Here is a 13,289-nt window from a genome sequence, read left to right on the forward strand (position 1 = left end):
GACTTTTTTTTTTTTTTTTTTTTTTAGGGTGCGGGTGGTCGGGAGGATATATTTTGCTTTTTCTTCTTCCCTTACTAATCCTCACAGTGGAATCATCTTGGGTGAAAGCAGTAGGAATCATTTTTTTTAAAATGTGCGTACTGCTGAAATTGCATCTAAATGGTGATATTTATTATTAAGTTTTCAACTGTGTGATTTCCTACACTAATTCTTAATTTTTCTAAAGCCAAGGAGTACTTCACATGTGGAGAGGGGAGGAAGAAAGACAAGTTAAAGAACACTTCAGCTGTATAAAAAGTACTGTTTTAAAAAAAATCAATGAACCTAATATTTTTTCCACCTCAATCACAGGTTTCTGTATGTGGGTTTGTTTTTAGATTCGTCATAATAAGATACATCTGTCTTCTCTAGATTTTAAGATTTTAGATGTTTTTACAATATTATTGTAATAAAAACATTAAGATAAGACTTTTTTCTCCTTTTTTAACTGTTGGGATTGCTGTAAATATTGCTTGTTAGTTTGCTGCTTGATCCCAATATTCTTTTGGCTTAGTCAGGAATATAATGGCAGTCTACATGTGTTGTGTTGTTCTCTTTGATAGGAGTTCAGCTGTTGAAAGTGTACCCGTTGTTTGTACTGTGATCACTCTACCACATGTGATTGTAGAAAGCATCCCACTCCATGTTAATGCAGGTAATATTAACATGCATGTAATATTTTTAGCCCTGGGCTGCATGCATGGAATGTTCACTCAAGGCTGTGAAACCCCAGAAGTACATCTTAGAGCAGAATTTGGTCCATAGGCACACATTTATCCTTACAGCCACAGACTTGAGATTACCATATTTCTCCTGTAAGAACAGGGCTGGAAGGAAAAGCCCCGCCCATGCAGTATCTGCGTGTTCTCTAGTCATTCTAACCCATGCTTGTACTGCTTCTTTGCCCCCGCAATTAGTGCAGATTAGTGATATTGTGATACATAGAACTAGTCTTGTAACAGTAATTTCTGATATCTTTCAATGCTTTCTAATTAGAGCTGATAATTATATTTGAAAACTTATAACATATTTTCATAATTTTTGTTCCTGAAACATCTGAACAGCTGTACTATAGATATTGAGTTTTGTGCCAGCTTTTGCAAACCTTTCTACTTTTATTGAGTCAGATTTTGTTTTTGTATGTGAAACCAAGACATTTATTTACATATCAGGTTATGTAACCTTTATATTCATTCCCTTTGTCGCCAAAGATCTGCCATCATTTGGTCGAGTAAGAGAATCCTTACCTGTCAGATATCACCTGCAAAACAAGACCAATTTAGTCCAGGATGTGGAAATATCTGTGGAACCAAGCGATGCCTTCATGTTTTCTGGTCTTAAACAGGTACAGATTGTCCTCTTTGTCACTACTGCGTAATGATACGTTTCACACCACTGTTAAACTATTCTAATAGACTTCAACATACTCTCTAGATTAGTGGTTTTCAACCTTTTTTTCGTTTGTGGACCCCTAAAAAAAAAAAAAATTTCTAATGGAGATGTGGATCCCTTTGGAAATCTTAGACATAGTCTTCGGATCCAAGTTTTGGAAACCACTTTTCTGTGGTAACAACAATCTTTTGCAGACCCCTTAGATATAGTCTGCAGATCCCCCACAGTCCATGGACCACAGGTTGAAAACCACTGCTTTAGATTATATAAATTGTATTTAAAAACTAAATGTTTTTAATGTAACTTTATGTAAAACAGGAAAAGAAATATTAAAAACAAATAAATTTGTAACTATATTCAGAACAAATCTGTCTCCCAGCTCAGTTAAATTTCTGTCTACCAAAACAAGGCTTGGGAAATTTACATCTTTTTTTCTCACTTTGAATCAAGTGATGTAGAGAGAAACACAGTACACTGTAACAAATATGGGCTACCCTAAGTGAATGGTAGACTCTCAAATGTTACCTTGTGATAGTAAGCTCATAGGCATCAACTCTGCTATAGTCCGATCAAATTACCCTAGAGTTATTTAGTAAATACTCATCCTTAAGACATGGTGAACTGAAGAATGAGCAATATATCTGGAGGAAAATGTACGTCCAAAGCTGCTCTTTTTTTTTTTTAATATTAAGATGACTTATTTTCAGTTCTAGGAGTGTCTAGTTATGTCTTTCTGGATAGGCTAAGGAAATTCATGTTGATCATATGATACAGTGTGTGCAGTTGGGTAGAAAAGAGAGTTGTAATATTTTGAATAACGTTTTTTAGTCAAACTGATTAAAGAGAATATTTAAGAGAATTATTTTTAACTTTGGAGTGTGCAAATGTTTAATATATGTAAACAGCTTTCTTTCCTGGAATTATTTATGATTTTAGATGCGATTGCGAATCCTTCCTGGCACACAGCAGGACATGTTATATAACTTCTACCCTCTCATGGCTGGATATCAGCAGTTACCATCTCTTAATATCATCTTGCTGCGGATTCCAAACTTCACTAATCAGTTGCTCAGACGATTCATACCAACGCACATTTTTGTAAAGGTAAGGTTCCAATGGAGGCTTTTGGCCTCTTTATAACGAATGAATTCTTTGAGAATTTACTTGGGATTTATTTTTCTTTTGAGAACTGCAACCGCATCTTTACTCTTAGCAGATTAACTGAATGGACCGTTAACTAGAGAGCAGGCTTGTCTGCTTTAAGACGCACAGGCACCATGCTGTGTGTACATGGAGACCATGGACTTCACTGGGGCTCTGTGTGGGTGCAGCAGTCTGCTCAGGCACTACACAATGCTGGACTGGGCTCTATATGAGCAATAGTCACTTTGCTCTTAAAACCATCCAGAATTACTTTACTGTTATCCTCCTGGTCACAGGATATTATCCATTTTTCTGACCATTTGGATAATATCTTGTGACTAGAAGGATAATAGTCATTCAATTTAAAGCGTCAGTTAAAATTCTGTCTGCATTTGAGTATTGGTGGATCTGCATTTGGTTACAATATTTCCAAGTTTTCATTTATTATCTGCCACCCCATCTTATATTTATATTACTCAGGTGAGAATTGATTGCAGAAAGTGAAGTGCTGGTGTTCATCATGTGATGGGTTTTGTGGGGTTCCAGAATATTTCTGAATCTGTTACTATTAGAGAGAGAAGTTCTAAGCGCACATGAAATTTATTATACTAGACTTTTTCAACAATGTTGCAGCTACTCAGATGTTATGAAAACCTTATGATTGAAAATTGCATTTCATCCCATCATACCAAACAGGTGTCATGCAATCTTTCTGGTCCTTTCCCACTTATTTTAAAGCCTTTTACCCAAAACAGTGCTAGCTAGCTAGCCTTGTGTCTGTCTGTCCTTTACAGAATCCTTTCCTATTGGAGCATAAGCAGTGAGTGAGAGGCCTGAAGTGTTCTTTTGTGTCTTTTTGAGAGAGGCTTGTTCCAACATCTATAATCCTCTCTCTGTTCCCTGCAAACAGTCTTTGCATTCCTCCACTTTTACTGCAGCTAAGAGGGCTGAGTGGAACTTATTATTTATACACACTGTCAATCAATGTCTCTCCTAGATCAGTCATCAAAACTTGCTGTTAGATCAACACACAGTTCTGCTCCCCCCCAGGGAAAGGAGATCTGAGCATTTACAAGAGAACCTCTCTAGGTTTTTAATTCCTTTCTTCTCTTCTTTGGGGTCATCAGAATCCCAGTATTCTTTCTTGTATGCTCCTTTGCACATCCATGCTTTTCCTCTTAAAATATTCCTTTTCCCAAGGGACCCCACTTCAAACTTATCCTAGAACCTTCTGGGGCTGTTCCTGCTTCATGCATGTATTTATCATCAGCATCATTATCAATGGAACGTTTGTATTGCAGTAGTACCCAGAGAGTCTAATCAGGGTCAGGCCCTATGCTAGGTGCTATACAAACATCTATAAAGAGATGGCTCCTGCCCTGAAGAGCTTATGGAGGCGGTTGGGAGAGTTAGAAGACTTGAATGTAGATAACATCACAATATTTTGTGCTGCCATTAGAAATACCTTGAAGCTAGGAAAGATACAGCCCTGATTAGACATTGTAACATCCTGTTGATTTATGATGATGTTGTTAGATGAATTTCATAACTATATATAATCTTTATACTGACTCTTCTTTTTCTTTAAAGCCACAAGGTCGACAAGCTGATGATACTTCTATTGCAGCTGCATAACTGCAGACATGGACTTATGCACTAGATGAAAATGGGATGTTGCACAGAATGTATAAAATTTTGCTCTTTGAACCATAGCTTTGATCAAACTTTACGAATTAAACTTTTATTTTTGAATTACAGTTATGACAGCTATCAGCAGAACTAATGTTTAAACATTTAGTTTTTCATAAACTTTCACTAATGAATAAATATATGGAATAAGTTGGTGCTCTGTTTAACATAAACATTCTTTCTCTTGAAGTTAATTTCATGAATCTTAAATGTTTTTAAGAAGTAGTATTATATGGAATATCTTGAGAATGAAGATGAAGAAAACATGTTCACTTGCCCAAAAAAGAGGAGTGCCACTTTCTTCATTAATGATGGTTTGAGGTGCAATGTCTGTACTTTTTGTTATCAGGATTTACAGCATTTGAAAATGATCGTATCTGATAGAAACTTATTTTTTTGCCATTTATATTCAGAGGGTAGAACAGTATGCAGTAGCCTGGACTCTCAGATCTATAAATGACTTACTACTACAAATGGATCTGTTGGTATTGAGTGGCTTCCTAATGCTTTCAGCAGAGGCATTAATTTAAAAGGCTCTCTTTGTACCAGGTGAGCTGTACTTCAAAACGTTTTACTCAGTAGTGTCTAGTTAGTAAAATCTGGAGTCTTTGTGAGTAGCTTCATTAATTACAGTTGTACCATCCAACCTTAACTTGAAATGGTTGGAATTGTTAAAAATGCACTACTTCCAGGACAAAAACGTTTTGACAGTATTCTGGTATGTCAGTTTAGAGGTACATCCTTGTGTAGCTTCACAAGCTGGTATTTAAAATATTCACAGTAAATCATGTAAATAAAAATTGTGTTGTGAAATCTTCCATTGTTTAACTTTCTAAATAGTTAAATTAAACAACTGAATTTTGATCTCCTGGAAATTATGGTATTTATTGTCCAAGTGAAGTTATATTAAATGACTTATTGTAACTGAATATTTGTGAAACTGAGCTGAATGTGTTCATTTCCCAACTATATTGATTTGTATGTAATGGATAACTATCCAGTGTGGTCCAGTGGCTTAGTGGATAAGATTCTGGACTTGATTCTCTTTTTTTATGTCTGCCTTCAGCATCGTTTAGGGCAGAGGTTCCCAAACGTTTCTTATTGCATACCTCCTCCAGATCTATGAGCTGCCCGCATATCCCTACCCTTTTCATCACTGATATTGTGTGTTCTGCTTAACACTACCTATCTTTAGCCATCTGTCCATATTTCACTGTTATGTACAGATATAGTTATAGTGTGACCTATACAACTGGGTTGGGGGGGATCCCTGACAGAGTTCTGAGTTCAATTAGGCTTGACAGTTGCTGGGCAACTGAACCTGCACTGTACAATGATTGGAGGTGAGGGCTCTGTATAGTCAGTGCTCTGTATATCAGTGTTCTCATTGCTATGTCTTGAAGTAAAATTAACTACCGTATTTTGGAGAACAAGTTCCCACACAGCTATAAAGCTCATCTGAGTAGACTATTATGAAAATGCAATACAGAAAGTAAGTAATAAATAAAAGTCACCGATACACAACTTCTCCCACATACCACCCCTCCCCCCCAAATGTCTCGCATACCCCCACGAGTACCACAGTTTGGGAACTCCTGCATTAGTCAGACAGAAACTATAGTGAAGCCAGTAAAAGTTCTTACTTGTAAGGACTTCAGGGTCTAGCCCTAGATGGCTGATTTTAGAGTGGCAGTAGGCTCTTGAAGGAAGTTGTATACCACCCACTTCTCAGAGCTGATATAACATTTCTGTGGCACATGCAGCTGGAGGGAGGTTGTTGGTTATTGGCATGAAGGAAAAGAGGGCTGCAAACCCTATTGCTCTCTTTCATTCTTCTCTCCCCGATGATTTCAGTTGCGTTTTATCCTGTAGTCTAATAGGGAGAGTTAAAACGCCTATTCGGGTGGCTGGTATCCAGCATTTGCCCCCACAGATGCACCTTTCTACATTTTTTAAAATAGAAGTTAAACATATTTTCCCCTCTTGGCTTGTCCTTGGCTTCCAACAAAATTTTTTGTTCAATCTGCAGTTCAGATTTAAAGAAACTGCGCTGAGGCGTCTATGCTATGCGACTTTTTCTGAAAGTGTTCATACAACTATAAAATAGAGAACTGCGATAGAATGTTACATGGGAACATGGGTAATAGTAAATTATGATGACTTGTATCCTTTTGAAAGTATACAGGGTGTTTAAACACCTCTCAATTCCAACAACTTGAGACAAGTCTAGGAACAGTGCAAATTACCATCTCATATAAAATCAAACAAATTAGGAAGGGTGTATTGAAGATCAAAATTACAATTTATAATCAATATTCTATAGTTAACAGTAATAAACTAACCAGAAATGTGAACTTGTAATATACACGGTGTAGGAAAAACTACCCAAGAATTGTATTTCCCTACCCATTGTTCATATTTTTTATTCTTTTCTCTCTGCCTCATCTTCCTCTTCTCTTCCCCTCCCCAAAGTTATCACTTTGGTTTCAGCTTGATTTTATTCAGACTAAACACCACAGAGCAGGGCTCTTGTTTTATTTGCTACAAAAATAAGAGCAAACAAAATTATTCAGCATGGGAGAACAGCCACAGTAAGGATACCTAGATGATTAAAGGTGACTGTTACTGAGTCATGGGACTCTACAATGCTGAAGGCTGGGGGAGGGAGTAGGGATTATATACACCCACACCCCATAGGAGCCTTTGAGAATTATTGTATACGCAAGGTGCCATTGTCATAGATTCCAAGGCCAGAAGGGACCATTGTCATCATCCCGTCTGATCTCCTGTATAACACAGGTCCTGGAATTTCCCCAAAATAATTCCTACAGCAGCTCTTGTAGAAAACCATCAAATTTTGATTTAAAAATGGTCAGTGATGGAGAATCCACCACAACCCTTGGTAAATTGTTCCAATGGTTAATTACTCTGTTAAAAATTTACCTTATTTCCAGTCTGAATTTGTCTTGGTTCAGCTTCTAGCCTTTGAATTGTGTTATGCCTTTCTCTGTAAGATTAAAAACCCATTATTAAATATCTGTTCCCTATGTAGGCACTTACAGACTGTAATCAAGTCACCCCTTATCCTTTGTTATGCTACATCAATTAAGGTCTTTCAGTTTTTTCACTTTAAGGGCAGGTTTTCTAATCTTTTAAGCCTTCTCATGGCTCTTCTCTGCACCCTCTCCAAGGTACCAACGTGCTTCTTGCACTGCGTACACTAGAACTAGACACAGTATTCCAGCAGTGGTCACGCTAGTGCCATATATAGAGAGAGATGTAAAATAACCACTCTGCTGCTACTCAAGATTCCCCTATTTATGCATCTCAGGGTCACATTAGTTCTTTTGGCCACAGCATCACACTGGGAGCTTACGTTCAGATGACTATCCATAACCCTGAAATCCTTTTCAGTGTCACTGCTTCCCAGGATAGAGTCCTCCACCTGTGAGTATTGCCTATATTCTTTTGTTCCTAGATACATACATTTACATTTACCCATATTAAAACCCATATTGTGTGTTTGCCCAGTTAACCAAAGTCAGCTTTTATGATTTCTTCTGGAATGAGGCTGAATATATATAAAAAAGATATATATCCACTGAATATATCTTTTAAATTGGAACCTGCTAAAGTTACATGTAACATCAAAGGGAAATAAGCTACTTTTAAAAAGCACTTTTATCAAAGTAATTTTCCACATGCAGTCATAAGCATAAAATTGTGTAAGTTTATACAGGGTCTACTTGGGCTACATGTTAAAACTCCCACTTTATGCAGATCAAAGTTGATATCAATTTAGGAGATGAATTGCATGTTTTAGTGGTGGTTACTGCTTTCAAGTGGAGTTGCTTCCTGGTCACTTAGCTGTCCTCTCCTTGCTTTGTCACAAGATGAGATTGCATAGGCCAAAAGAGGTGGATTCAGCTAGTTGCAAGAGTGGAAAAGGGGAATTCAAAAATCGGAGAGCAGGCCGTGCTTACAGGTGTTGCCTGTTGTTATGGGAGATGTGATGTTCCAATAATTCATCAGTTTCACGCTGTGGCCTGGGTAGACAAGTGGGGCCAAATTAAAGGGAAGGCAGGAGGCTAGAAAAACACCATTTCTTTATAGAAATTTTCCAAATAGGGAAAAAAATAATTGTATTTGCTTTCCTACTTCCACGGAAACAATGAAACCCAACTACTTCAGTGCAGTACATGTTTCCTAAAAGGTACAAGGTGGATGAGAATGCCTGCAGCACAGCATTTATCAACAACTTACTGCACCTGATGTGTACATAATGGATAGAAACACTTGGAAGCCTGTAATTGAAATGTTGAGTTACCCAATGTTTATTTTTACGCAGTGCCCATTGCCATGGCATCTGCCTGCTGTCACAATTGCTTAGATGATGTGGAAGTAATCTCAGTGGCAGACCTCAACCAGTCCAGGTTTAGAAGGTCTGTGACAATCATTACCCAAAGTCTTTTTAAATAGACATCCTATGCACTGTGCCCTAAGCTCTCCAGAGTCTCCTTCCTGCTTCTCCGCTTGACCCAGGGCAATTAACAAAGAATGAGTTCCAATTGGTGCCTTTTAAGCACTGAATGACTTCACTAAAATGATGAAACACCTTAAATACCCAAACAATACTTTTTAAAAAGTCCATTTATTCCTCTTGTTTCCATTTCTTAAGTAGGCATTTTAATCCAGTCACATACTAATATTTACATAGAAACCTTAGCTTTCTGTTTAGATCCCTGCCAGTGTGGAGCTGTTTTCTTTTGTTTTAAATGCTAATAAAGTCACGTTAGACTACATTAATGTTATAGTGAATGTTCTGTTACATACTGTATGCTGCTAAATATTGGATATTTCAATACTTCATAAAAAGAGGGAAAAGAGTTTTATGTTTCTGTATGTCCTATACCCTCTGCACAGGGTTTTGTCATCAGAGTTTTCCTGATTTGTAGAGTAGTAGGAAGCTTGAAATTTCATCATTTTGTGTCCTATGGTAAAATAAAAACAGAATAACTCCATTTCCTTTTGCTAGAAAGCTTGGGCAAGATAACATAAGCCTCTGTAGTGACCTGCAAATAGATATGTAGCCCAAAATAAATATGTGGGACACTGAGAAGCAGCTAGAGAAAAAAATTTAGGATCTCAACTTTAACTATAGCTTCATTATCAATCATACTGTAATACATATATCTGTGTAAAAGGCACAATATTATATTTAAATAATGACGTGGTGGGAGAGGAAGTGATTAATCCAGGGAGGGTTATAGATGTTAAAAAAGCTAATGGTTTTGGTGGCTTTACCTGTACATGGGAAGAAATTTCTTCCCCTCCAATTTTACATAATGAATGGACTGATTTCTAATTAAATTTTTGAATATTAGTACTAGATATTGTTAAACATAATAGAATAGCTGGGGTAAGAGACTGGAATTAACACCTGCTGTGCCATCAACACCTTTGCCACTTTTCAATCACTGTTTCAAAAATATTGCTGTTTGGTTAGATTGCATAGCACCACACTGTTATATTCAAAGGGTAATTAAACTTTTGTTATGAGTCGTGAAGATGGCTGGTTTGGTGTGCTGATATGAGTGTGTTAGCCTTTAGGGAAATTAATTCAAGAAACCCTTTAGCTAACTGCTTCTAAATGTTGACCATTTTTCATGCTATGGGGATGCAGGGCAATAGATAAGGCCCTATGAAATTCACGGCCATGAAAAACACGTCACAGACTGTGAAAGCTGGTCTCCCCCTGTGAAATCTGGTCTTTTGTATGCTTTTTACCTTATGCTATACAGATTTCAGGGGGAGCACCAGCATTTCTCAAATTGGAGGTTCTGCCCAAAAGGGAGTTGCAGAGGGGATCACAAGGTTATTTTAGGGGGTTGTGATATTGCCACCCTTGCTTCTGCCTTCAGAGTTGGGTGGCCAGAGAGTGGTGGCTGCTGACTGAAGGCCGAACTATGCAGGCAGCAGCACAAAAGTAAGGGTGGTAATACCATACCACGCCATCCTTACTTTTGCGCTGCTGCTGGCAGTGACTATGCCTTCACAGCTGGGCTCCCGGCCATCAGCTGCCACTCTTTAGCTGCCCAGCTCTGAAGACAGCACCGCTGCCAGCAGCAGCACAGAAGTGAGGGTAGCCATACCGCAACACCCCCTGTGCTCTGTGCCCAGCACCCCTTAAGAATATGTGTTTTTTGCAATATCAACCCTCTGCTTGCCAAATTCTGTGAGCAGGGCCCGCCTCTTGCTCACAACCTGAATTTGCTTCATATCTGCAAAGTTTTGGCCACTACTTTAGTTCAGGCCTCAACACCCAAGCCATTCTTCTTAGGTGACAAAAAAAAGAACTGTCATAGACTGGAACTGTCATAGACTGAGGTGTCGATGGAGGAGGTGTGGGGATAAATTAAACAGTAATAAGCCATTAGGACCAGATAGTGTTCTCCCAAGAATTCTGAAGGAACTCAGATATGAAATTGCAGAACTACTAACTGTGGTATGTTACCTATTGCTTAAATCAGCCTCTGTACCAGCTGACTGGAGGATACCTATTGTAACACTGATTTAAAAAAAAAAAAGTTCCAGAGACAATCCTAGCAATTACAGGCTCATAAGTCTAACTTCAGTACCAGGCAAATAGATTGAAATTACAATAAAGACCAAAATTATCAGATACCTAGATGAATATTATTTGTTGGGGAAAAGTCAGCACAGCTTTTGTAAAGGGAAATCATGCCTCACTAGTCTATTAGAATGTTTTGAAGGGGTTAACAAGCCCGTGGACAAGGGGGATACAGTTGATATACTATACTTGGACTTTCAGAAAGCCTTAGACAAGCTCCCTCACCAAAGGCTTTTAAGCAAACTAAGCAGTTATGGGAGAAGAGGGAAGGTACTCTTGTAACTGGTTAAAAGATAGGAAATAAAAGGTAGGAATAAATGGTCAGTTTTCATAATGGAAATAGTAGAATCCTTCAATATATTCACAAATGATCTGGAAAAAGGGGTGAACAATGAGGGGCAAAGTTTGCAGACAATACAAAATTACTCAAGATAGTGAAGTCCAAAGCTGACCTTGAAGAATAACAAAGGGATCTCACAAAATTGGGTGACTGAGCACCAGACTGGCAGATAAAATTCAGTATTGGTATATGCAAAGAAATGCATAGTGGAAGACATAATCCCAGCTATATATACAAAATGAGGGGGTCTGAATTAGCTGTTACCACTCATTGTGGATAGTTCTCTGAAAATATCTGCTCAATGTGCAGTGACAGTCGTCAAAGCTAACAATGTCAGGAACCATTAGGAAAGGGATAGATAATAAGACAGAAAATATAATTCCACTATATAAATCCATGGTACACCCACACCTTGAATACTGTATGTAGTTCTGGTCACCCCATCTGCTGTGAAAGTGTTCTTAAAATGAACATGTGCTGGGTCATCATCCGAGACTGTTATAACATGAAATATATGGCAGAATGCGGGTAAAACAGAACAGGAGACATACAATTTTCCCCCAAGGAGTTCAGTCACAAATTTAGTTAATGCATAATTTTTGTAACAAGCGTCATCAGCATGGAAGCATGTCCTCTGTAACAATGGACGAATCATGAAGAGTCATATGAATCTTTAGCACATCTGGCATGTAACTATCTTGTGATGCCAGCTATAACAGTGCCATGCGAACACACTTACTTTCAAGTGACATTGTAATTAAGAAGTGGGCAGCATTATTTTCTGCAAATGTAAACAAACATGTTTTTCTTAGTGATTGGCTGAAGAAGAAGTAGGACTGAGTGGACTTGTAGGCTCTTAACATTTTACATTGTTTTTTGGAGTGCAGTTATGTAACAAAAAAACTACATTTGTAAGTTGCACTTCCAAGAGATTGCACTATGGTACTTGTATGAGGTGAATTGAAAAATACTATTTCTTTTGTTAATTTGTGCAAATATCTTTTGTTTATTTGTAATAAAAATATAAAGTGATTACTGTACATTTTGGACAGTATCCATGTGGAGACAGCTGATGGTGCTGTCCCAGTTAACAGGACTACTGACACTCCAGTGGAAGAGGAGATGCCTCAGGGTGTACCTGACACACCAGTGGAGGAGGAGGCTCAGGGTGGACACAGCCAGCTGGTTACTTCTAGCAGCGGGCAGTGCTCCACCGCTGCTGCGAACCCTCCTGTTGTGGTAAAAGATACAGGAGAGAAGAAATCACCCCCAACAGTTAAGGGGGTGAAGCCTCGTACTTCTAAGGCTGGGAGGTCTGCTGCCACCACTGATAAGAAACGTAGGGTAGTGGTGGTTGGAGACTCTCTGCTGAGGGGGACGGAGACACCCATCTGTCGCCCTGACCGTTCATCCCGGGAGGTATGCTGCCTGCCAGGGGCCCGTATCCGAGATGTTACAGAGGCTTTGTCGAGGATTATCCGGCCTTCTGACTACTATCCCATGCTACTCATCCATGTGGGCACAAATGATACTGCGAGGTGTGACGCTGAGCAGATCAAGAGTGACTACAGGGCTCTGGGAGTACGGGTTAAGGAGTTTGGAGCACAGGTGGTATTCTCTTCGATTCTTCCTGTTGAAGGTAGGGGTCCGGGCAGAGACAGATGCATCGTGGAAGTGAATGCCTGGCTGCGAAGATGGTGTCGCCAGGAGGGCTTTGGCTTCCTCGACCACGGGATGCTACTTGAGGAAGGACTGCTAGGAACAGATGGCGTTCACCTTTCGAAGAGGGGAAAGGCCTTATTTGCGCACAAACTGGCTAACCTGGTAAGGAGGACTTTAAACTAGGTTAGACGGGGACAGGTGAGCAAAGCCCACAGGTGAGTGGGGAACAAGACCTGGGAGATGGGTTGGAAACAGGAGGGAGCACGGGCTATAATGGCAGAGAGGAAGGAGGGTCAGGGCAAAGCTGGGAAGCAAAATCAAACCAGTATCTTAGATGCCTTTATACAAATGCGAGAAGTATGGGTAATAAGCAGGAAGAACTGGAAGTGCTAA

At 38.9% G+C, this 13,289-nt stretch overlaps 1 protein-coding gene across 2 annotated transcripts in view; it reads left to right on the forward strand.

The window, feature by feature from the left end:
* TRAPPC11 (trafficking protein particle complex subunit 11) overlaps positions 1-5,127 on the forward strand; it is a 39,040-nt gene extending 33,913 nt beyond the window's left edge. The window contains exons 27-30 of one of the 2 annotated variants that reach the window (XM_050945315.1): positions 603-694; positions 1,251-1,384; positions 2,368-2,535; positions 4,165-5,127. In XM_050945315.1, coding sequence (XP_050801272.1) covers positions 603-694; positions 1,251-1,384; positions 2,368-2,535; positions 4,165-4,209 — 439 coding nt within the window. In that variant the 3' untranslated portion in view covers positions 4,210-5,127. Of the gene's footprint in view, positions 1-602; positions 695-1,250; positions 1,385-2,367; positions 2,536-4,164 lie in introns of those variants that run through there. The other variant, XR_007773353.1, reaches the window with a different exon arrangement.
* The last annotated feature ends 8,162 nt before the right edge of the window (positions 5,128-13,289 follow it).

Source organism: Gopherus flavomarginatus, chromosome 3 (genome assembly GCF_025201925.1).
Source record: "Gopherus flavomarginatus isolate rGopFla2 chromosome 3, rGopFla2.mat.asm, whole genome shotgun sequence".
Taxonomy (NCBI): domain Eukaryota; kingdom Metazoa; phylum Chordata; order Testudines; family Testudinidae; genus Gopherus; species Gopherus flavomarginatus.